This window comes from Malaya genurostris, chromosome 3, assembly GCF_030247185.1.
Source record: "Malaya genurostris strain Urasoe2022 chromosome 3, Malgen_1.1, whole genome shotgun sequence".
Taxonomy (NCBI): Eukaryota; Metazoa; Arthropoda; class Insecta; order Diptera; family Culicidae; genus Malaya; species Malaya genurostris.
The window spans coordinates 82,187,819-82,213,713 of NC_080572.1; the positions used below are offsets into that span (position 1 = coordinate 82,187,819).

A 25,895-nucleotide genomic window follows, 5' to 3' on the forward strand; every position below is an offset into this window, starting at 1 on the left:
AAAACAAATTTTAACTGCGTGAAAATCAACACAAAAGTTTTTCTAGACCTTTTTTTATAGTATCATAAATTGAAGTGCAACAATCGAAAAGGTGAGAGGATTGAATATTTATGAGGTGAAATCGATCTATTTCTTGATTTAATACCGGATGCTATTAATATTTTCGCAACCAAAATTTTTTTCGTCATTTTCAAAATGACGACCGTTTTCGGTTACCGGCATTCCAAGGTGTTCGGTAACCAGCACCCTATTTTTTTTGTCAGTGATATGCAGAGATGCCAAGTCAACAAATTTGTCTGTAGAATATCAAATTTCTTAGTTAACCTGCAAAACATTTTACGTCCGAAGATTTTTTATAGACTCTAGAAGCTTCGATTATTTGCAGACATTCGTCAGAATTTACGGACTTTTTGAAAATTGGCGCGATCTTTTTGTTTCTGCTTGCTAAACTTATTGTATTAACTGGCATCTTTGGTGATATGCAAAACCTGGACAACTTGACAGCTCCAATACATCCGTCACATAAGTAAAAACTTTAGTTCTCTATTTCTGTTAGCCCTGGCGACTCCAAACAAATCGTCAACGTCAAGGAAAATAAGCTTTGATGTACTAATTGATGCCCTTAAACGTTACTTAGTGGATAAGAAGCCAATAAATTCGACTTCAGTAACGTATTCAATGACCGGCCGAAACAAGCATTTGAATCAAATTGATTCAATAAAATTTTCGAATTTGCATATGGATTCATATATTCAAATCTAAAATGCATTGTCACACTAAATTTAATTCAAAGGGATATTTATTTGATTCAAATTTTATTTCAAAAATAGTTTTTGTTTGTTTGAATCAAAAATGTTTGAAGTTGACTTAAAGACCCAATATATATTGGAATCTAATGTGTTTTATTTCTCTGCGTGCTCTGATGGTTCTTGGTTCAAGCCGCGGTGTTGCTATCGATCTTTTGTTTTTTATGGCCTTTCTCATAAAGAAAGGTTATGCAATCACTGTGAAAACCCACTTTTGAATCGAGGCCCGGAGAGTCGAATGTACTATACCATTCGACTCAGTTCGTCGAGTACGTGAAATGTTTGTTCGTGAGTGTATATATGTATGTATGTAACATTTTTTTGCACTCACTTTTCTCGGAGATGGCTGAACCGATTTTCATGAACTTAGATTCAAATGAAAGGCCTTATAACCCCACATAAAATTCTTGAATTTTATTCGAATCCGACATTCGGTTCCGGAATTACAGGGTGATATGTGCAACAACAAAAAATCCGAGATGTCGTGAATACGAATGAAACTGGCACACTTCCGAAATTCATTTCTAGAATCTGAAACAATGTTACATCAAACATTCTGACACACAAATAAATGTTACGAAGTAATATTTACAGTTCTTTATCATTAAATAATGGTGGCTTTTAAAGTAATCTCTTATAAAGGCATTCGTGTTGGAGAGTGACGAGTTGAATTCGAATTCCGACTTCCGTCATCTATTTCCAAGTTGACCTGTAGTCCGTGGATGAGATACTGAAGTGGTTCGCACAAGTATAGCGTCCACAACCGATTATAATCTTCCAATAAAGAAAACATTAATTCGCTGGGTTGATCAATGATACAATAGGCCTATGATTTTAACGAGAATAAAAAAAATGGCCGTACTTGATTTTTTAATCCGCATCTGTATTTTTCAGGCAAAATAAAAAGAAGATTAATCTGTATATGTGGCAACCCTGTATTGCACGGCATATTTCGAAACGACGCAGGAAGTAGTATGAATATGTGTTCTACATCAATATTTTCGTTTTTGCATTGCGTGTGAACGTTGCCCGTCGTAATTGAATGTGTTAGTGACGGCACAAACTTCTTCAACATCCATCTTGATGAATCTTATGCTTTCGGTAGGAAATGGAGAAAATTCAATTAATTCTTAATGATTATCTGGAGGACTGAATGTGAAAGTGCCTTGAATGGTCACAATCAACAGGATCTGCATTTAGATTTGAGATGACTCTTTGAAATTTTGTTCTTTTTCTCAGTTCTGATTTGCTTGTGCTAACATAGGTCAAATCATACAGGTTTTTCAATAGTGTACTGTTGAAACACTTCAATGTTGTTGTAATACACGTTCAAGTAAAAAAATTTCAAAACTATTGGTAGTTAGGTTATATAAATCCTTCTACAGATTACTGTAACCAAGTGTCATTTTTTAAACTCATCCAGCCGCACAGTGGAACCTACACTGAATCAATAGCGTCAACCGAGTACGAGAGAGACAAATCCGTGACATGAAATTTTTTTTTTGATCCTCAATGATTCGAAAAAATTGGGAGAAATTATTTTTTCTGTAATCCATTGTTATCTCATGCTACTATTTTTTTTGCAAATTGCAGAGAGTATTTCGGAATGCATCATTTTCAAATGGTCTGAAATGGTATGTTGAATCTCTTGTAATAAACGGAACAATCCCTTTTGCGGTTGAGACCAATGTTCCCCGAATAATTCTATTGAAAAAGCGAATGACATTCAAAACAATTTCGCCCAATAACCTTATCAATTGCGACCAGCTGCACGTAGTAAGAAATAGTTTAGTCCTGATGAAGGCAGCGTGAAATTAGCATACTAATAAATTTTCCATTATCTATGAAACGATCCGTACTCTTTTGTTGGATGCTAGATATTGTTGTAATCATTTAGTCTAATCTACTTGAATCGATTTGAATATATATTTCCAAGCAGTAGGTTTAATAGTATCAAAAATCTGTTCTTTAGCCGAATTGTAGGTGTTCGAATCCTACCGTTGTGTATGGTTTTATTTTCCGATTTTTGGATTTGTTGGAAAGCAAAACCAGTTCGAAAAGTTCTTGAAGTTTACACAATGAAACAGGTGAACTTTTTAAACAAGTCCCTGTCGAAAAAATCCGATTCCTGTCACCAGATGCGCTGCTGTAGAATCCATTATACACTCAAATCCTAAATGGGCTAGACAATAAATAATTTTTAACAGATAGTTCAAGATTCTTTGACTTTATTGAAAATTGGTTTTGCGCAAATTTCTCTCAAAAAGAGTCATAATACGAAACGAATGACCAAACAAACTATAAAAGATATTTCCACAGATAAGATAAAAGCTCTGTTTATATATTCTTTTTGTTAGATCCTTTCATTGTTTCATATGATAGTCTTACCGAGCCAGAATGAAACGACGCCAGGTTTTCAATTTTTCCTTGTCTCATCAAACAAAAACTGGAACTACTCTTGGCCAGAGAAACGAATGACAAACGTTGCTACCAGTGTCTGGCAGTTTGTTAAGTGATTTTTTGTGCTTTTAAACGAAACTAAACAAAAAGTGAAACAAACAATCTCTGCCTGTAGAAAATGGATTAAAAACTACTCGCCACGTGCAAGTTGAGTAACCATGAAAAAAGAATACCGAGGATTACCGGAGATCTGCTTCCGAGGCTCCATTCGTTCGCGTCGAATTTCTTTCCGGTGGGAACACACTGCAAAGAATTCGTTCTATTACAAACATTGTTACTGGATTATTCCGAAAGCGACCGTCAGAAATCAAGTTTTATTCCGCTATTGTTATTCGTTATTTCTCTGTCTACCGACAATTCTCTCGAGCATGCTAAATAGGATCTGGGGCAGCTGCACCAATAGTCATCTCATTATTTCAAATATATGAAGTACTAGCAGTACTTCTTGTCGTGTGGTAGAAAGAATTGACGGAAATATTGCCAGAAAATCAAACCTTCTCATCGATCCGTCAATATTTCCTTTTGGGAGAAGAAACTGTTCGACGTGTACATTCAGCTCTTCTCTTGAATTTTAGGGTGTCGGTTGTAATCATCCCGGTGGCACGATTGTCATTTGCATACAACTGGCTTGAAGCCAAAATTTTAGGTTCTTTGGTTCTAGAATAAGTGAAGTGTTTCGTTAGGATATAATAAAACTATAATAAACAGGATTCAATTTTGTATTCGAATTGAAGGTTGTACAGAGAACAGAATTATATTCATATTAAACGAATACGAAAACTCCTTGACTTTTGAATGCTCTGTTCAGGGCTGTAAAATTTATGAATCATACAGAAAATCAAATCAGAAAAAAATTCAAATTCATAATCATATACTGTGCGCATCAAATTGGCATAGTTTAACATATTTGTAAATAATAAATAATCTTTTATAATTATTCAATTCATTTTTACAAAAGCTATCTAAAAATGACATCAAGTAGGAAATCAACTTTTGCCTACCATTCTGTCGAATAATAAATAATTAAAAACCTGTTTTAATCCACCTAGTGGTGTAATGATGCCTTTCTCATATCAATCATACTATCATATATAATACTGTGGTATTCTTCAAAATCATTTTCTTCGATTCTTAAAATAATAACTGAAATCGGTTTTTTTGACCGTCTACTGATAAAAACTATCCATTGGAAAACATTTGAGGTCGATTTAGAAAATTTTTCAAGGTTTTTCCCCATTTTCAGTGATGGTATACAATTTTTAACCCACTTTACCCTATATTTCCGGATCCGGAAGTCTGATCCGCATGAAATTCAGGAATTACGTATGGGACCACAGGACCTTTCATTTGAACCTAAGTTTGTGAAAATCGGTCGCGCCATCTATGAGAATAGTTAGAACACATATTTTCATTTTTTTTTGCACATTTTACCCCATAACTCCCGAACCGGAAGTCGGATCCAAATAATGTTCAGCAATTTTTTATGGGACCTCCAGACCTTTCATTTGAATCTAAGTTTGTAAAAATCGGTTCAACCATCTCCGAGAAAAGTTAGTGCAAAAAACGTGTTTAATCCACCTAGCAGTGAGATGATACCTTTTTTATCAATCCGCATGTGTTTTTTGCATGAATACTCTTCGGTGTTTAGGTTTTAATGACATTATTTTAATGACCGTCGTTTTAAGCTGCAATTTGACATTTAAATAACTCATTACTCTATCTAAAAGTGGGACAATCGATTAAACATTCCATGATATGTCGAAGTAATTTCCACTTTAGAGTTTAGGGTAATTTAAGGTACTTCCAGAGCCGGTATTCAGGAACCAGCATAACCCAAACCGATTCGTATGGCCATGTGACGAATAAATTACAACAGTTTTGAGTCCAACTTTGAAGCTTTTCGGGATTGTCATCTTCTATATCGGTTTGAATTTTAAAAATTCATCATTATGTAATTCTAGAATCAGAAGTCATAATTTGATAAAATTAATTAATTTTGTATATAAGTTTATTTTAATTTTTGTTTTTGAAATTTGATTAGGCTTTTTTTGAGAAAACGATTGAGCTTTGAGAAACGTTTTTATACTGGAACCGGAATTCTAAAATCGGTATGGCCGAAGTCAGACAAATTCACCTGAGTAGTTGTATAGTTTACATTTGTTTCAAAATATTTGAAAAATAAGTGAAGACATCTTTGAGAAATCATAGCACGAATTAAATTTTTAGGTGCCTTCTGAATACCACTAAAACTGAAAAAAGTTAATTATTTTATCGACTATCCTAATCTGCTAACACGATAAACCTGATTAATTTATGTGGAATAGACATTTTTATACCAATTACCCTGTATTCCCGAAACCGGAAGTTGGGTCTGACTGAAGAGCAAGATGTTTATAGAATCTTGAAACTTTCATTTGAAGCTTAGATGATTCTTAGATTTCATTTGAATCTTAGATCGGTTCAGCCATCTACGAGAAGAATGAGTTACACAATTTTGATTTCGTTTCATATATCATCCTGTAGTTCCGGAACCAGAGGTCGGAACCAAACATAATTCAGGAACTTTGTTTGGGAGCATACGACTTTTCGTATGAATCTGAATTTGTAGAAAAGAAATTTTCCTAGAAAATTGAGTGAAATTACACGCATTTGCTGATCTCGATGAACTGATTCGAATGGTATATCGATGTTATGTTCTTCCAGCATTTTTTGCTGTAAGTAGCTTAAATCAATGTAATTTTGGAATTGCTATCAAGTCGAAAATGCTGCCATCATCTGGTTTACATATGTTGTATTCGAACGATTATGTTGCCAAAAACGAGCCGCGCTAAAATCGGTCCGAGGCTAAATGTCATGAAAAAAAAAATGCTTTATATAGTCTTTTTGGTACTAAGAAACAATTGTATGTAACAGTATAAAAAATCGTGTTTCCGTTACTCCCAACCATTTCTTTGTCATACACCGCTCAAAACTTCTACTGCTGGAATAGGGGGAAAGGTCGTTTACACAAAAATTTCGATATCTCCGTTAAAAAGGGACGGATTTTAACAATCTATGGCTTGTTGGATAGCTATTACCGTGCGGAATTTAAGTCTGAAAACATATTCTGTTTTCAAAGTCAATTGTGGCAGATACTGTCAAAAAACTGAAAATTTTGACATAAAACTTCGTATAACTCTAAAAGTAAACATCCGATCTCAAAACCATTCAATAGCGTTTTGGGTGACGAGGAGACCTTTCATTTGCGACTAGTTTGATCAAAATCGGTCAGCCATCTCTGAGAACTCGACCTCTTAGTTGACAACACACATACAGACACACACACACACGGACATTTGCTCAGTTCGTCGAGTTGAATCGATTGGTATATGCCATTCGGCCCTCCGGGCCTCGGAAAAAGTTTCTAAAGTTTGAGCGAATTCTATACCTATTTTTTATATATAAAAAAAAGGTAAAATCGTTACATACACACATACGCACATACACACACATACACACACACATACACACACAGACATTTTGCGTACTCGACGAACTGAGTCGAATGGTATAGTTTATCTGAGTCGAATGGTATAGTTTATCGCTTCAACCAAAATCGCAGAATGGTTGTAATGGTAGAGAAACGCTATAAAAATTACTGCTTGCATACAAAACTTGAACTCAAGCTTGGCGAACAGAAGGTTAGATATCGATATCCGTATCGCATGCATGTACAAACATATAATTGCATACATGTGGGCTATTGGTGTAATTTCGTCGGCTACAAAACAAATACAAATCACGACTATATTCTGAGTTCGCGTGTGCGGTTTGGGTTCCTAATAAAGTTCAATCTAAGCAGACTCTCGTGCATTTGCGAATTCAAAAGTGTGACGATTGATTGATCTATTTGATTGTAGATCATTAGAAATTTTGGTTGCCTTGTTCCAGATCAATGGCTCGAACAACCCCATGGGGCTGATCCTTGGAGTTTTTTCAACAAGACACATGGGCGTGGACGATCATGATGCAGGAGTTGATGTTTCAGATGCCGTCACTGAATGTTGAATTTTCGCTGAGCTAGGTCTTTCATCAAGCTCATCGAAACTATTACAAAGTAAACTTTGTAATTTTTGCGTTGAGTACGACGGGCGTCGTCGATGTTCCTAACGTTTCGTAATAAACTTCCAATATAGTTTCCGAAAATCTGAAACTCGTCCCCTGGTTGCTCGATCATATCCATGGCGCGTTCGAGTCTTTCTGCATAATCGACCATGCCATTTTTTCGGTCATGCTGTCGCTGCAACTTACGCTTTCGAATAGCTGATCCACTCTATATTTTTACAGGGTTTCTGTCTGCGAATCCGATACCGGCTAAAATGATGCTTCAGTGCTTGGTGTTATTTATGCATCATATACCGTATTAGTGTCTCAATAGGAAAATTTAAAAAAAATGATAACAATAATAATAATAAGCAGCTGTCGGCAGCTGCGACAAAATTTATTGCATAGAAATATCTCCATATAGACGAACGACTTCCAGCTGCTTGACCTGACTTAAATGCTTCGAAGCGAAGCTTGATTCAGCAATTGCTCGCCTTGCAGCATCCCGAACAGGTGGCTTCCTAAAATCAGCATCTCCAAAATTCCATACAGCAGGTTGCACCCCGACGAGCTGGATGGGCTTCAATGTGTCCTCATTTGACCTTTTTATGACTAATTGTGCGGTGATTTCGTTTATTTTTCGGTTCACTGTTGAAATCTTCATTTTTATCACACGTTTCGTCCATTATGTCATATTCTACCACGTGATTTGGTTTATAAACTCAGATTTCTTTTTTAGCTCGAATCCAATAAAAGGGAACCTCTTCTCACAACAATCGGTTACAGAATTAACACAAATTTACTTGTAATTTTTCATTTATCATTGTCACAACGGATCATAAACAATTCCGTATACATATGAACAGTAAACATGGTGAATCCAAAGTCGGATTCAGTGGTACAAGTTGCATAACCATTTCATACAAATACATTGTCACTCTAAGGAGTGTATCGAAAATAAGCTATCCACATACATTTGTGTTGTACGCATGTATTTGTGATGGTTTTTTATGCTCAGATCACAGCACGCGGAGCGTTTGGCTGTCAGGTTTTGTTTGTTTACTTGTTTATACGGTTGAAATTCTGCGTTTTCAAAATATCGTGTATTGAAAAGCAAGTAAAAATTAACTATTTTTTGGTTGAGCTACCAAGAATAAGCAGAAACCCCGGTTCTTTCAACCTAAAACTGGACCAGAAAGTGGTATCTCTTATAATGAAGAACAAATCAATGTCAATACGGGATTTGGCCAAAACACAGGGAACGAGTGTCGGAATGATCCAGCGTATCAAGAGGCGATATCACCTGAAGACCTACAAGAAGCAGAAAATCTCAAAACAAAGTGTAGAACAGAAGAAGCGAGTAGCAACAAGGGCCCGGAAATTGTATTCCCGTCTTTTGCAGTGCCCTGATGCATGCATTTTGATGGACAATGAGACTTATGTAAAGGAGGACTCAAAAACTCTTCCAGGTCCACAATACTTTACTGGCGTCATTGGGGAGGATGTGAGCGATGCGGACAGGTCGATTCAAGTGGAGAAATTCGGTCGAAAGGTACTGGTATGGCAAGCAATATGTTCCTGTGGTTTGAAGTCAACCATTTTTACACTACCGGAAATCTATCGATCTGAGTGTCTTCAGAAGAGATTGCTGCCTTTATATAAGAAGCACAGTACACCTTCACTATTTTGGCCGGATTTAGCGTCGGCTCACTGTGCCAAAACCACTAAAAACGTTTCGTTATTACACCAAAGTGTCTAAACTGACGTCTCGGACGAATCAGATTTTGGCAATTTGAAGGGGGAAAAGCTAATTGTTTTTACCCCCAAATTTATACTAGCTAGCCGAAATATTATGTCTAAGATGGGTTGCAAATAAGATTTGGAATTTCACATGACTGTTTTTAATTGTTTTATGTTTCGCATTCAGCTTATCAAGTGTATTAGCAGATTATGTTTCATTATTATGCAGATTATTTTCTCCAATCCAACGACCAATGATCGAGCTACGGTGATTCAGAGTACGGTTACCCTAATTCTCATAATTATAAAAGCACCACACTAAACTCATTCGTTCTACTAACTCTTTTCTCTGAATTTTTATAATTTTAGAATAACTGTCACCGTTCTGAAATGTACGCGACAATCAGAGAACGACTTAGCGTTTTTGAATGATGGGAATCGTTGCAACGTGTTGTTATCATATCAAAAATTTGGAAAGAGCCAGTTCTTTGAAAGCACGTTCAAAATTCCTTCGGATTGTTAAAGTATGAGAAGGGATGCGGCTATGGAATATTCATATATTTTTGATCCATAGCTCCGGATGTTTTTCGGCCGAATTAAATTACCATATTTACATGACCAAAATGAAACCTCCACTCTAAGAATCTCACTAGCATAATTATGCTTTTCAATCGATTTTAAAATCATTTCAAAGTCTTGCAAGGTTTTATGTCCGAAATCCAGTTCATCGATGGGCTGCTGCTCATCTATTCGAACAACTGTATTATCCCACGAAGGCAATGAATAAATAAGCGGTTATAGTCCAACGAAAATAGTTCCCAAGCCGGTATTTCAGGCGACCGTAGCGAAATAAGCTTCATGCAATGGAACGAGAGGGGTCGGAACAGCGAACAGCAAACACAGTTCGAAAAAATCTTGTGATTCTACATTTTATATAATGCACATAAATGGAGCGTCGTCTTTCACACAAATTTATATTGAAGAACATGTGTAATTGTGTGATTTGAAAATTACATAGGTTGAAAACGAATACAATTAAATACAAAAGATCGATAGCAGCAACACGATTTGAACTGAGAAACGTTAGATCACAAAGCACGTCATGTTATCGATTGAACCACAGAAGACCATCATATATATTCTGTACGAGTGGAATATTGCGTCTTTAGAAAAGTGAAGTAGTTATAAATTGTATCGTGTGTAGACTAATGTCACCTGTAAAATTCATATTTTTTTCTGTGAAGCTAACCCCATCCAGCTAGATTAAGCGACAGCAATTTGGTTTCTATCAGTTTGAACTGAGAGAACCCAACTGCATAAACATTGGCTTCTTATTGTGTTTCGATAGTGTGGCTTTTAGGTAGTGGAGTGGTTTTGCCCCGAAGAAGAAAGAAGAATCAAATTGCCCGGATGCACGATCCCGTATGCTCACACGGGTGTCAACACAGAAAATCAATTTCTATTTTGCTCTCGGCCGGGGGTAACATTGGGATGGTGTTCGATTTCTATGTTGTTGAGGAATAAGTAAACTTTTTAGATATAGTAGATATGGAGATAAACTGATTGAAAATCGATTTTATAGTATCAAATTAATGTGCATGAGGAAATCCAATTACCCCATTGCTTGATTCTATGTGGAGACACTGAAAATCGTTAGGAACGAAATGATTTGACTGTAATTGAGGATTATAACACTATCATTTATGGCACTTAGAACTGTCAATTTGTATATGTATTCTCTCTGTTGTGTTCATATTTTGTTGAGCTTTTCGCACTTGTTTGATGCGTGAACCGCAAAAGAGCGGTTCTAACGGCTACAAAAGTAACAACATATAGAATTTTTAGGTTGATTACTTGATTTCCGATTATCGTTTCCTTTTTCTCCGATTCAAACGACCAGCAGCTGGATGACGCTACCGCTCTTGTTTGAAGCGAAACTGGCTTTGCATTCGACCCGCAGCACATCTGCTCACAGTATCGATTGATTCCAAACTGAACCAATTTTGGATAAGAGTCCACAAAAATAGCAACAGAATTTTGATTACGATTATTTCTTTGCGGATTTGCATATTTCAGTGAAAAAAACTATCAAAATGCTGCACGGGATTAATTTCTGGCTTTCAGAAGGACCAAGTTGTGCAATTCTCTACGATATTAAATACTGTTCCGAACATTTTTCTCGAACGTGATGCAGCCAAATGCTAGCTTAGAAGTCGTTTTTGTAAACATTCCTTGATGTATATTTCGTTCATTGAAGCAGTGGTGATGAAGGGTTTCGAAATCTTACCGCAGCTACAAATTGCTTGCCAGGCCATAGCTTTCTTACCAAATTTTTCGACTTCAATCGATGTCTAGGACTGGTTTAACACTTGCCCTTCTCGCACCGTATAATATTGTGGTCCCGGCAAGAATTTGTAATCGAGTTTCACGTAGTTTTCGTCGTCCATGATTATGCAGTTCAAATTTCCAGCAAGAATCGTATTGTACAGCTTTCGAACCCTAGGCCTGATCGATGCTTCTTGTTTCGGACTACGTTTTGGTTGTTTCTGCTTCTTATAAGTTCGAAGATTCAAACGTTCTTTAGCACGAAGAACATTTGACTTCGAAGTGCCTACCTTTTTGGGCACATCCTGAACTGAAACCTCCTTTTTTTGCTCGAACGCCTTCAGTATACGTTCATGAAACTGAGGGTTAGCAGGACTTTTTTTCGACCCGTTTCGGATTATCCTCAAAGGTGTTATCCTCGCGAAACTTCCTGATTGCATTCCGCACGGCTTTTTCACTTACCCCTTCCATTTTTGCTATCTTTCTCAGTAACAGTCCGCGTTCTGTGCTTCATTTGTACACAATTTTTCGACGTTGTTCTGCTGAAAGTCCACGCATTTTGAAACAAAATAATGAAAACGAATAAACAACTGCACAAGTGGTTAGAGAAAAGTGTAAACAACAGGACGCAGCCATAAAAATTGACAGATTCTGAACCATTGCAAAATGCAGCGGTTTTTGGTTGCGTCCATACTTTCTGGTTCAGTCTTTAGATTTTGTAAGATTATGTTCAAAAAACTTTCTTGCCTTTATTCATGAGTCATGAAACAGTGTTTCGAAGAACTCGACTGGAATACTTAAACGCTTAGGAGAAAGGCCACCCACCATCGTCTACTTTTCTGATTGTCGTAGCGAACGACAGTTTACAATTGAATAATCGCTATTGTCGTGAATACGACTTATTTTTCTATGGGGCGGTTTTCCAAAATTGACCCTCTGATAAAAAGTGATAAGTTTTTGATTGTGAATATCTCTTGTTGTATCTAACGTATTAAATAATTTTTGCTACATGTCGTCGGAAATATGATCATCAATTTATGATAACATTGCGCAGATGACTGAGCAGGAAGCAGGAAGCAAGTGCATCATTCCGGTTGATTCGGGTCCACAGCTCAGTTTTAGTTCAAATTTGAATCAATTGCGGAACATTCGCAAAGTCAGTTTCTCTTCAAAGAAGATCGATTGCGTCGTCCTACTACTGATCTTTCTGATTGGAGCAGAATACAACGAAAAGTAAACAACGAACGTTATGGAAAATCAACTCTTCTAATGACTCTGAATGTTATCTAAAGAACTATAAATATTGCTGGACCGATTTTCACAAACTTTGATCCAAATCAATGATCTGATTGCCCTCTACAATACTTCTAAATTTCATTTGATTCTGACTTCCGGTTCCGGAATTATAGATGAAAGTGTTTAAAAACTGTTATACCATTACATAGAGGGGCGAAACAAAAATTTCATCTGAATCCGGAATTATAGGGTGAAGTGTGTTGAAAATTTTCTACCAGCACCCAAAGTGGTGAAACAAAGAGCGTGAAAAAAATCTAAATCGGCCTCAAAATTACTCCAATCGATAGTCATTATCAGTAAACGGTTAACTAAACCGATTCCGGTTATTCTTTCAATAATCGAAGAAAATTATTTTGAAGAATAGTAGGATTGATATGAGAAATGCATGATTACACCACTAGTTGGTTTTCTGAAGAGTGTGGAATCTACACTCTAAAGATCAAAAGGCACGAAAAAACTGTATAATACATAACAATATATCATTTGATAGGAAAATAACTCTCCCGGACATCGTGTTTTGAGGTACGATTGAAGATTCGATGCGTTTCAAATCTATCCTTGACTGAGAGTTTGAAGTTTGCATGATGTATATAACTACACTACATAACCACATTGAAGAACGTGAATGAGATTCAACTTGACAAACGTAGTAGTGCAGTACTCAGACAACCAAAACTACATTGCTTAAAACACTTTTTAATAACTACATCACTTAATTATATCACCAAAGCATATATTTTTCCACACATAATGTTATCGCACACATTTACTGCAGAAAAACTTTGTTAGATAGAACTTTCGTTTCGGAAGAGCCAGTTAAGTTTTAGTCTGGTTTTGGTGTTCAGAGTTTTGTCCGGTTGCTGCAAAAAAGATGCTTTAAACGACATTGTTTTTACCAGGTTTATGCATTCCAGAATATTTAATCGGGTTTTTCAAACTAAGTTGCATTTTTTGGTTTAATACCTATATATACGGCTCAGCTCAAAACAATTTTTGAAGATTTCGATGTGCATTGGGGATCTATATTAGAATTTCAAATTGCGCTGAGAATAATTAGATAAGTCAAATTACCAATGTCCGGTTTAGAGCATTGCCAACCCTGAAATCATCGATTTCTTCCGTTTTGTTCCACTGGTCTCGCTGTTTGATTATACAGCTATTAAACTAATTAGCGTAATCCCATCCTCATTGCGAACCCACTGAAAACTGACGCTTATGATAATCTTTGCCAGTTTATGGCAACATTCGCCGAATGACCACCACCACCCTCTGGAATCCTTTGGCGGTGAAGTTTCATGTGAATGTATTCATTTCTCCCAGGAAGCTAAGAAAAGAATGAACAAACGGAAAGATAATCTCTCGAATGGCCGCACCCTGCAGGAATGGGGCAACCCAACCCGGTAGCCTGTTTCCGTCTGCATTGCAGTGCAAGCAATCGTCATCGGAAGCGGGCAAGTCAACCGGAAAGACTCAATCGAACGTTTTCATCTTCATTATATGCGATGATCCCACTCCGCCACTGCACCAACACGACCACGGCCGATAAACCGATCGAGTGAAATGCTTCGTAAATGAGGGTACGTCATCTGAAGCTCAATGAGTCCTGACCAGGGAACAAAAGAAAAAAAAACACTCTCACGATGCTACCGTATACTAACTTTTGTAATTACCCGCTAAGAGAGCGGAGTTTTGTGTTAATTCAACTTTTAATTTTTTTGAGCTCGCTAGCTTTTTTCTTGCTCCGTCATGTGCTCAAGTTACACTTCCGGAAGCATTGGTAATGTGCGAACGAAGGTCGAGTTGATAATAATTGTTACCGGCACTTGTAATGATTTTTCTGCGTCCCATTTTGATTGGCAATGTGCACAAAGGAAAATGCAAAAGTTTGTGCGTCGTCGACGTTTTTAGTTTGTGAACTACATTCCATTCAAATTTGATCAGTATCTAACGGGGAAAACCGATTGGGAAAATTACATGCGAATGCAACTATGTAATGAAAACCACGAAAATATTACCGCAGAGACGGGACTTGAACCCGTAGCTAACTCCAAACCTAGGAAATTGTTTTGCCAATTAAACTATCCTGCATATGAAAACACATGAAGAGACATCCCAATTGACTAGAAGAACCAAGCATGCTTCGTTGTACTTGGCCACCATAGCATTCCATTATAGTCCTATCTCTATGGAAACACATCCAACAGAAAAACAACACACACTACACCACATGTTTATCTGTACTTCTACTTTGCCATCACACGCTGATTTTAAATTTTTATTTTTGTTTTATTTATTTTTTTTAGCATGCGTCATCATCTAGGGTAAGGGCTCCCTATTTCATCTCATTTGTAAGGACGTCGTCTTCAAACCCCGATTTAGCCACTAAAATCAGTATAACTATTTCTTATTACTGCTTCATTCGCCTTGCTCCACGTTGAGAATTGATTCACATTTCTTGAAAATTTAACTAATATTCATAAAACAGCTGAAAACACTTATGATGTGTTCACTACTCTGCTCCTAATTTCATCTCAATGGATTTTATCCATCCTATCGTTGATCTTTTATTCATCCTATAAATTAGCAATGGCGACAGCAATCAAAACAAAATATTCCACTATTACTTATTATAACTTGGCAACTTTGTGAAACCAAATGAGATGAAAACAAAGCGCAATCAAGTGAACTAAGTGAAAAGCTTTCATCTTATATTTTTGACCACTTTTGTCGTGAATACGACTTACTTTACTATGGGGCGCCTTTTCAAAATTTACCCTCTGAGAGAGTGATAAGTTTTTGATCGAGAATATCTCATGTTATATCTAATGAATCAACATAATTCTTGCTACACGTCATCGGAAATATGATCACAATTTTACAATAAAATTTTCAGTTCTGTGACATATTCTCAAATAGTTCAAAATTAAACTTTTCTGAAATGTTTGGTATAAACGAGTATCAAAGAAAATAATTCATAAGGCGCGTTTGCCTTTCTCGTATTTTGAAAGCTCATAGCTCAGTGATCTGTAGAAGGATTTATATAATCTAACTACCAATAGAGTCGAAAATTTTTAACTTGAACGTGTATTGCAACAACATTGAAGTTTTTCAATAGTACACTATTGAAAAACCTGTTTGATTTAACCCATGAAAGCACCAGCCAATCAAAACGCGAGATGTCTGCTTCTATACAAGAGCATCCATATAAAAGTTGAATGGTTCATTTTTCCTACCATTTGCTGAGCAACTGTTCCCGAAACAAGACACACGAGAGCAACATCGAGGACCTGTCGTCTTACTGTTTCTCGATCTGAATGCACGAGACACAATGATGCACAATGACACCGAAAATCGGTAGAAAGGCAGCCAAAAAGTCCAGCAAGGCCCATTGCTGAAACAAGACACACACGAGAACCATATCAGATCTCAATATTTCCTACCAAAAGATTCATCAAGATGGAAGCTAAATTAATTTGCACCGTCACTAACACATTCAATTACGAACGGCAATGCGAAAGCGAAAGTGATGATTTTGAACAGATCTTTATACTAGTATTGTACAAATATGCCGTGCGAAACAGAGTTGAACAAATTGAACAAATGAAAGAGATGAACAAATGTTTCCACTTGATTTGCGCATTCTACTTTCCAGGCGTATCAGAACTGGCTAAACTTAAAGTAATCCTAAATATTTCTTTATCACAGTGATGTGGTCGTCCTGAAAAGGACGGGGTTTTCAACTCCTCATCGTTACGGATGGCCAGCTGCAGATGGCGAGGGATGATTTTCGTTTTCTTGTTGTCACGGGCAGCATTACCGGCCAATTCCAACACTTCGGCAGCCAAGTACTCCATCACTGCCGCCAGATATACCGATGCACCGGCACCTACACGCTCTGCGTAGTTTCCCTTTCGGAGCAGACGATGTATTTTGCCAACTGGGAATTGTAGACCAGCACGGTTCGAGCCGTGCCCTTAACTCTTCCTCCTGTGTGCGTGTTTCTGCGTAAAAATTCCACAAATGCTGTTAACAGCTCGACAGCCAATTCAGTATTACTGGCTGCTGCTATACTAACTCTCTCTTTTATATCGTTTCACTGTTTCTCATTCTGCGAAGGGGAGGTCCCTACACCGTTACCAGTAGCAGGTATAAAATGAAATGTGATGTGAGAAACAGCGTCATTTAAGTTAAAGCAGCTACTCAGAACGTACGAGACACCGTCAGATTGATGGCGTGATGATGTGATGATGTTGAACACATCTTTATACTAGTATGGGGTCGTGTGAAAATATGCCATGCGATACAGGGTTGCCATATATACAGGTTAATCTGTATTTTGTTTATACATACGTATATGTACAGATTAATCTGTATTATTATTATCATTATTATTATTAAAATGACTTGCATACCGAAGATCGTCGATACATTTCAGACCAGGCCATTGCAATTGTTTCGTACTGAAATTTCGAGAAGAATCAGATATCTTCAAACTTCATAGCTTCAATTAAAATAAACTACAAATTTGTCGTACCTAGCCTTCTATATTGGCAAATTAAAAAGGAATTGTTTCAAGTTTGGAATATATAGCTGTAAAATAGTAGCTGTTTAATGTAATTAATCTGTACTTTAATGTAGGTGCATCGCTTCAAACTCTATTAGTGAAAAAGGAGAAAGCTTGCACAATTCATATAATCAATCAACTAACTGATATTCGGAAAAGTGATGGGAGCGTGCCAGTTTTTTCGTATTCACGACATCCAGTTATGTCTGACATTACCCACCCGCCTTTTATTATTTGTCGGGTAATTTTTGAAGTTTTAAATCATTAATTAAACAAGTGGCAAGTGAACATTACTAATTATGAAGCCATCCAGCATTCAATGGTAGTGTAATTGTGCGAAATAGTGATCATGTTTTGAGACGAATCGATTAGTAGATATTCAGAAACATGACGAACTGTAAACATTGAGACGAAAATGTGTCCTAAATTGAAAAGTGAGTTTATTTTAAATGAAAAAAAAACGATAACCGAAGAACTTAAAACCATTTCTTTCAATAGTAAAGTGTGACAATAGCTTTTATAATCATTTTAAAACATTTCACAGTTTGGTTCAGGTAGGTTGTAAAATATTATTCATGTTCAAAGTAATGAGGTGAAGGGATGAGATGGAAATAGGAGCTCAGATGAATTAGGGAGCCGTTACCCTATATGATGATCTCAACTGATGTGCGGTAGCAGCAGTTACGATTGTGATCGCAAACACAATATATTGAAGATAAATTAAATCTCCGATTGGTTTTTAATGATTCTTATTTTGACATTAACCCATTATGTCATAGCGTAACTTCCTGTATTTTAATGCATGTTTACTTTAGAAGTTTAATACCTAACAGTTTTACTAGGGCACTAGTTGATAGTTTACACTTCTAGTTTCTTTGTATATTAAAATTGTTTTCAGGTGTCAACGTTTTATTTGTATCATAACCTTGCAAAGCTCACACAAATCACCAAAGAAAAGTATTTGTTGTGTTTTTAGTACAATACACTTGCATAGCATTTCAAGCAAATCGTTTGAAGCCCTTAACCGCACGCTTCTAACGGCAAATGTTCCCATAAAAGAAACGATTTTCGTTTCAGTGTGTATGGCACCGGAGAACCCGATGAACCATGAGACAGAAAAATCTTCAAATCTTTTCAAGTTCCCAACGAAGAATGAGGTTAGATGCTTTTGACCTACATAAGGAAGCCAGCCACTCTTTGTGTTCGCAATCAAGTGCCGACCCAGCCCTTCGAGGGAAAAAAGGTCACTTCCTGATTGCTATCATCTACCTATGCTAGGCGACGATTTGAAGTATGCGGTTGGCCTCAAAGTAGGCGACGGTCGGTCTTTGATAACAAAAAAGAAAAACACCAGAAAGAAGCAGGATGCTTCCTCTATATACGAACATAAAACTCACTTGAGAAATACACTCACATTGCATTGTAGTCAGAAGAGTTCTCGTTCGTTTTAGTTGAAAAAAAAACCGAATCTTAACATCTCTCGGTTATCATCTTTTCTGATTAGTATCGGCTCAGAATGTTCATCACGTGAAAATACCGTGGTAAATCGAATTTCACCGAATCAATGTCCAATCTCTGTAGCACCGTAGCACGTATCCTGACGTAAATCCTGTTCTGATGATGTGTCTGTCTTTTGTATCCGGTCTTTTCGCAGATCTCCAACCTGGTCCAGCATCGTTCCGAGCAGCAGCAGCAGCAACACTCGTCGGAGCGGACGCTGCGGGCAATCGGACGGGTCGGACAGGCAGTCAACCTCGCAGTGGAACGGTTCGTCACGGTGGGCGAAACAATCGCAGATGACAATCCGGAAATCAAACAGGACATGTACGATGCCTGCAAGGAGGCCCGAGCAGCTGGTGAGTAACGAAGGGTGACCCTGCCGCATCATCATTATCACCGAAATTCAATCCACACCGTTTTGGCTGTGCTTCGAAATTATTCATGGTGGACAGGAAAATGTTAGTGCGCCACCCTCGCAACCATCGCTAATGATGTATGTTCTCGTTCGTGTATTAATTACAACATACTGTCAGCACCAGAATCTGTACGGGGCGGACCAAATGGTTGACAACGCCAACGGAAACGTCCCCACCGTTGCTGGTTGACAGTCACCGCGCCATCGTTGGCCGGGGTTCTAATTTCCGTTTACACTCGCACGTGACGACGAAGGTGATGGTGGTTGGGGTTGGGAACTAATGGAACAAAATTGTAATCATGATTAATGACCGTATGACGGAAGTGTATTGCCGCCACCTGTCGTGTATTGTACGTCAGTATGTGTGTCTGTGTGTGAGAAACAGCGCTTCTATATTGGCCCAATTGCATGCAAACATTTTAAAGTTACGTGCATAACTTGTTAGCGTGAAACACGATATAGCATGGCGGTGTGCTTGGTCGATAGCGAAACGATTCGTGACGAGATTTCACAGCGCTGATTACATAAAGTGTTTCAGGTTGTCATCCGAGGGGCACTGCAGAGAGCGTCGACCACATGATTCTAATGGAATCCAGTGAAATATAGCCTGTCACGTCATAGCCAATTGTCTATGCGGGATAATTTTGATGAAATTTATAACTCGATTTGTTGTAACAGATTTACGCTAAACGCTTCGATGGGTTAACCTACTTTCGATTATCGTAAAGTGTGAAAACTTTTGCGCGGAGAGCATTGTCATAGCATGTAGTGTTCGATTCTATTTGAATCATTCAAATTAAATCATTTTTGCATCGTCTGGATCAATCGAAAGATACTTCTTATTCAATTGTGGATTAAAGGTTGACCCGCACTAGGCCGATCCGACCGATTCGAGCTTTCCGGCACCGACTTTTTTCTCTACTTTGACTATGAGTGAGCTGCACATGCAGCTGTGTGCAGATCCGGAGAGCTCGGATCGGTCTAGTGCGGATAAAATTTGGAAACGATTTTTTGGATTAAACACCCGACGTTTCGATACATTTATTAGCATCATCTTCAGGAGATTCACCTTCTTCGCAGCTACATAAGTGGCCAAACCAACCGACTTCGGCTACAGTGGATTCCGATTCCGAATTAACCGGAAATAGTTGCATAATAACTAATATCAGGGTGATTAGTGTTTCATATTTTCAATCAACGCAATCCAAGTAACCGTTATTTCGAAAAATAGTGATCAAAAATCCAAATGCGAACTCACTTATTTTTCTCAGGAATGACTCAATCGATTTTCATGAACTGATATTGGAATAAAAGGTTTCATGCTTCCATAGAAAGCAGGAAACGTTCAAAAACAGGAGAAATTGATTGTGTAGGTCGATGCCCAAACAACCTTTCTGGTTTTTATTCAATAGTCAATTTTGAAGAATTCCACAGCAGTATATTTGAAAATATGAAAATTATTATGAAAGCATCGTAGTTCTTCAGGAACAGAACAAACGAGAAAATCATATATACTCTTTCAGAGGATGAGGAGCTTTTCAATCTAGTTTCGGGCGCTGGATATTTGGTATTTTGTCCGGTTGTGTTGCCTTTTTGCCTTTCTCTATAGAAACCCGGGTAAAGTCTAACATCAAAATGAGAACAAATTGAAATCTGATTATGATAGCCAGATTTCAGATTGAAATCCTAATATGACTCATCAAATTTTCAATTAATATCACATTACGTTATCATTTTGCTGATTACAGGCAAAAGTTGTTTGTTTCAATATTTTCATTTTTTGAGTTTCACACAAAAAATGAAAATATTTAAATCAACAACTTAGTGAATCCATTGAAATTGAGCAAATTTCAAATGGCAACACAAAAATACAAAGCTAAGTTTCAATGGGAGAATTATTCCTTTAATCCTATGTTGCCTTATACAAAAATGCTTTGACATCCTGCCGAGATCCTGCAGTTGACCGCAACCATAACCGCGAAGAAACGATTTTTTCAACTTTTTCGCTAATAATACTCCTTCTTTTTAACCACGAGAATACAGGGTCCGGCACTCGAAGTGTAACCAACTTCAGACCGCTCGCGCAGCTGACGCACGGGCATCAGCTCTCTAGAAATTTGCTAAATGACAGTTCGGAGTTGTATTGTTTACAAGCGCAAGAAAGCATTTTGCCAAAAGTGAACGCGAAAAAAAAATCAGTGATTGATATAAAACGTAATAGTGTGATTGCTTTATATTTAGATGGAAAATCACAACCAGCGATTGTTCGTGAGCTCAAACACCTTAAAGTGAATAAAGTTTTTGTTTATCGCACCATAACTCAAATATACCTGCAAGTCACATTCCAAAATACCTGCAAGTCACATTCGGGCAGCTTGCGATTCGTTTTTTGACCGTCTCAAGGCCATAGTCAAGGCAAAAGGTGGTCATATCGAGCAAAATTGAATTGATTCTGAATTTTGTATTATTTTTACACATTTTGTACTTTGAATTAAGTGAAAGTAATTTTCCAAACTGAATTTATGGCCTTTTTAATTGGTTACACTTCGAGTGCCGGACCCTGTATTGGTGTCAAACCACACGTCTGGGAAGCATTAGATAAATTGGCGATCATCGGTACCACGTTTGTCTGAAGCAGGTCAATCTGAATAGTGGCTTTGGCATTCCCATCTCGCTGATCGTCTGCCGTAGAATGAGCTTATTTCAGAATTTGATATGAGAAATATATTTGACGTCATCGATTTCCTTCTAGATACGTTAAGTATCCGATCCTGTAACAATTTTTGCGTTCAGTTAAAAAAAAAATGTTTCGATATTTGTAATCATACGACGTCGCGAAGTTCATTCCAAAATTTTTAGACCATTATAAAATAATCTACTCACCAAACCCGTTCTGAAAATACCCATAACTTTATATCCAACAGTGTGGAAAAATTCATTGTTCACGAAGTTCGAACATCGACCATTGAATGTCTCAGATTTAAGAGCCTAGAGCTAATTCTTAATAATACTTTAGTGGCTTAGAGGAGCCGCCAAGAAAATATATGTTTAATTTGTATATTCCTAAGTAGTCCACAAACTGTGTCGAAGACACTCTTAAAAACAATTCTCATTCCTAGTTATAAATGCTTAGAACTTCATATAATCACTAACGCTAGATACTATGAGAAGTATTTTATCAATCATCTAATAGATCTTGGAACTTCAATACACTTTTCTAAAGAAACCGTCTAACTAAATCTTCATAATGTTGAGTCACAGGATTAATTCTGCATCAAATGATCGTAAATTATAAGTCTACACACGAACTAAAAATTTACTGAAGAGATTCTGGCTCTATCTGTGGTCAGAAGCGAGATAATCGTTCATTGTTCCAATTAGTCGAAAAAGGCGGGTGGGTAATGTCAGAGACTGGATGTCGTGAATACGAAAACAACTGACATGTTCCTTAACACTTCCGAATATCAACTAGTTGATCAATTGTATGAAATTGCATGTAGAATTTGAAACGATGCACCTAAACAAAAGTACAGATTAGTTAAATTTAACATTCTTAAATATAAATATTATGACATAACCAGTATCGTTCTTTATAATAAAATAATGGTGGCTCTGAAAAGAACCTTTTATGAAAGCGTTTGTGATGGAGAGTGATGAGTTGAATTCGAATTCCGATGGATGCCGCTGACTTCCGTCATCTAATTCCAGGCTGAACTGTTGTACGTGGGTGCGATACTGATATGGTCGGTGTAGGTGTAGCGTTTACAACCGATTATAATCTTCCAATAAAGAAAACATTAATTCGCTGGGTTGATCAATGATACAATAGGCCTAATTTATTGAACGAAACTATCAATATGCTATAGGGGTTCGTTTCTAGCATTCAGAAGGGTCAAATTGCGTAATTCTCTATGACATTAAACTCTGGAACATTTTTCGCAAAAACAAAGAAGGCTTCACTTGATCTCGATTACAGTGAATTTCACACAGCGAAAAGTGCCCAAATCTAACCAAACTGTTCTAGATTTGCACTAAACTGAGGATATTTACCTTCGATTTGCGAACAACAAATCCTAATAGTTCTTAAAAAAAGCAGGATTCTTTCGGAAATTTTCATGTCGACAGTAGTGATTTGCAACATTTTTATCGTTTATTCAATAGTACAAATAGATATCAGCAATAAACGTCCACTCGGAGTAGAAGAAAATCGATTTCAAAGTGTTGACATGGGTCAAATGAGACAGGATTTTCAATAGTGAACTATTGAAATACTTCAATGCTTTCGCTATACACGATTAAGTTGAAAAATTTCGATTCTATTGGTAGTTAGATTATATAAATCCTTCCACAGATCACTGAGCTATGAGCTTTAAAAATACGAGCAAGGCAACCGCGCCTTATGGATTATCCCCTTTGATACTCGTTTATACCAAACATTTCCGAAAAGTTTAATTTTGAATTATTTGAGATTATGTCACACAACTGAAAATTTTATCATAAAATTGTGATCATATTTCCGATGGCGTGTAGCAAAAATTATGTTGATTTGTTAGATACAACAAGAGATATTCACGATCAAAAACTTATCACTCTCTCAGAGGGTAAATTTGGAAAAGGCACCCCATAGTAAAGTAAGTCGTATTCACGACAAAAACAACTGATCTGGGATACCTTATTGCCGGATTCCTAATTCACGTTCCCTGGGTTGTAGAAGACTTCACTGAAGCCTCTAAATTCGCATTTCAAAGTGATTACATGTGCGAGTTGTGTGCGATCAAGTAGATAACTCAATTTAATGTTATAATGTTTGAATGCTACAGCTTTGGATATGAGAAGGACATAGAGAACATTTTCATACTGTGCTCAAATAGCCACACTGCTATTCACGGTGGATGCGGGATGGAAGCGACGCAACAAGTGTGCATTGACAGAAACTACCTGTATATAACCGAACATTTTCTGTCTCCTTATAACTAGTACTTACAGTCCATAGCAATCGCCAAAAGTTCGCATTCGAAATCACCTAAGTTCGAAACCGGTTTCTCTCCGCCGCGGTAGTGTGAAGATATTGCATGAAATCTTCTTTTCTTACTTGCGACTAATATGGAGATTACATGAAATCTTTTTTCCTGCTTGCGAGAAATATCGCCTAAATGTATAGTATCCCGGACCTTTTATGGCTGCTCTATTTTTAGCTTATGCTCGTGACGTGCCATTTCGAGAAAATCTACATCATATTAAGTTCTCAATGTCCGGCGAACGACCAAAATTAGGTTAAAGCCGGGTATAAATAAACGATATATAAAAAAAAATTCTCAATGTGCTTTCACTGAGTGCAAAACTAGTTTTCAGTTTGATGTCACACAGCTTTTTTGTCGTGAATACGACTTACTTTACTATGGGGTGCCTTTTCAAAATTAGCCATATGGAAGAATGGGCAGAACTTAATCGTGAATATCTCGACTTGTATTAATAGCAGCTACATAATTCTTTCACTATTTCATCAAAAATATGATCAAGAATTTAGGATAAAATTTTGAACAGTGTGAGATAACCACAAACAACTTAAAAAGTAAGTTTTCTCAAAATTTGAAAACAACGCGGAAAACACTTTACTTTCGCTTGGGTTTTTCGCGCAAGGACGACGATTTTGAGGTAGTCAGGCACATATCTTCAACTGACTGCGTATAAAAGGGGAACCGTGGTCGAAAATCGATCATTTCTTCTTGTGCGTTGGATGGAAGCGGACGTCTTGGGAATGATTTAATCAACCAGCAGCTTCGGAGAGTGCACCTTCTGCGTGGTTAAAAACCTCAAACGCTTAGGTCGTGCTTGCATTTTGACTTCAATCGTCAGGAGGAGCAGTCGTCAATGCTTTCATTTGTACTTCGGTCGTCAGATGAAGCAGTCATCAATAATGAGAGCAGACCTTTTGCGTTGTATCAAACCTCAAACGCTCAGGTCATGCTCTCATTTGGACTTCGGTTGTCAGGTGGAGCAGTCGTCAGGTCGCAGAGCCAGTTTCCCTTCGAAGAAGATCGATTACATCATCCTGTTGGTGGTCGTTTGCATTGGGGCAAAATACAACGGAAAATGGACAATAATGTGGAACATTATGCAAAATCAGCCCTTCTAATGACTCTAAATGTTACCTAAAGAACTATAAAGATTGCTTCTTTGTAAATCGAAAATTAAAATTATCAGTGTAGTGCAAATCTAAGATAATTTGATCAATTTTTTGCAATTTTCACAGTTCTAAATTCGCAACAGTGTTTAAAATCGTTTATATCCAATCAGTGTTTAATATATTAGAAAATTATACAATTTGACTTTTCTGGGTTGCCAGAAATTAATCCCGTACAGCATTTTGATAGTATCTTTTACTAAAATATTGAAATCCGAAATGAAATACTCGACATCAAAATTCTCAAAGGTGCTATTTAGAACCATAATTTTATACCCAAAGAATTATGCGAAATTTTTCTTCACTATACTGTATATGGCCCATTTTTTTTTGTAGTTTGTAGTAAACTTTCTGCAGATTTGCTATATAAAATGCATAGCACCGCCTCAGAAGCCATTCATTTCGAATTTGGCTGTCGTTGTCATCGTGTCGATTATGGTGCGATCGAGGAATCTCCAAGCGAAATACAAAGCTTGTTACCGCAAGCGGAAGAAGCAGAAGACTCCAACAGAACACATATCA

General features: G+C 37.1%; 1 protein-coding gene across 11 annotated transcripts in view; it reads left to right on the plus strand.

Moving 5' to 3' along the window:
* LOC131438511 (alpha-catulin) overlaps window positions 1–25,895 on the plus strand; it is a 475,173-nt gene that overhangs the window by 291,912 nt on the left and 157,366 nt on the right. For all 11 annotated transcript variants that reach the window (XM_058608599.1, XM_058608597.1, XM_058608592.1 and 8 more), the window contains one exon: window positions 18,929–19,130. In XM_058608599.1, the coding sequence (XP_058464582.1) occupies window positions 18,929–19,130 (202 nt within the window). The remainder of the gene's footprint in view (window positions 1–18,928; window positions 19,131–25,895) is intronic.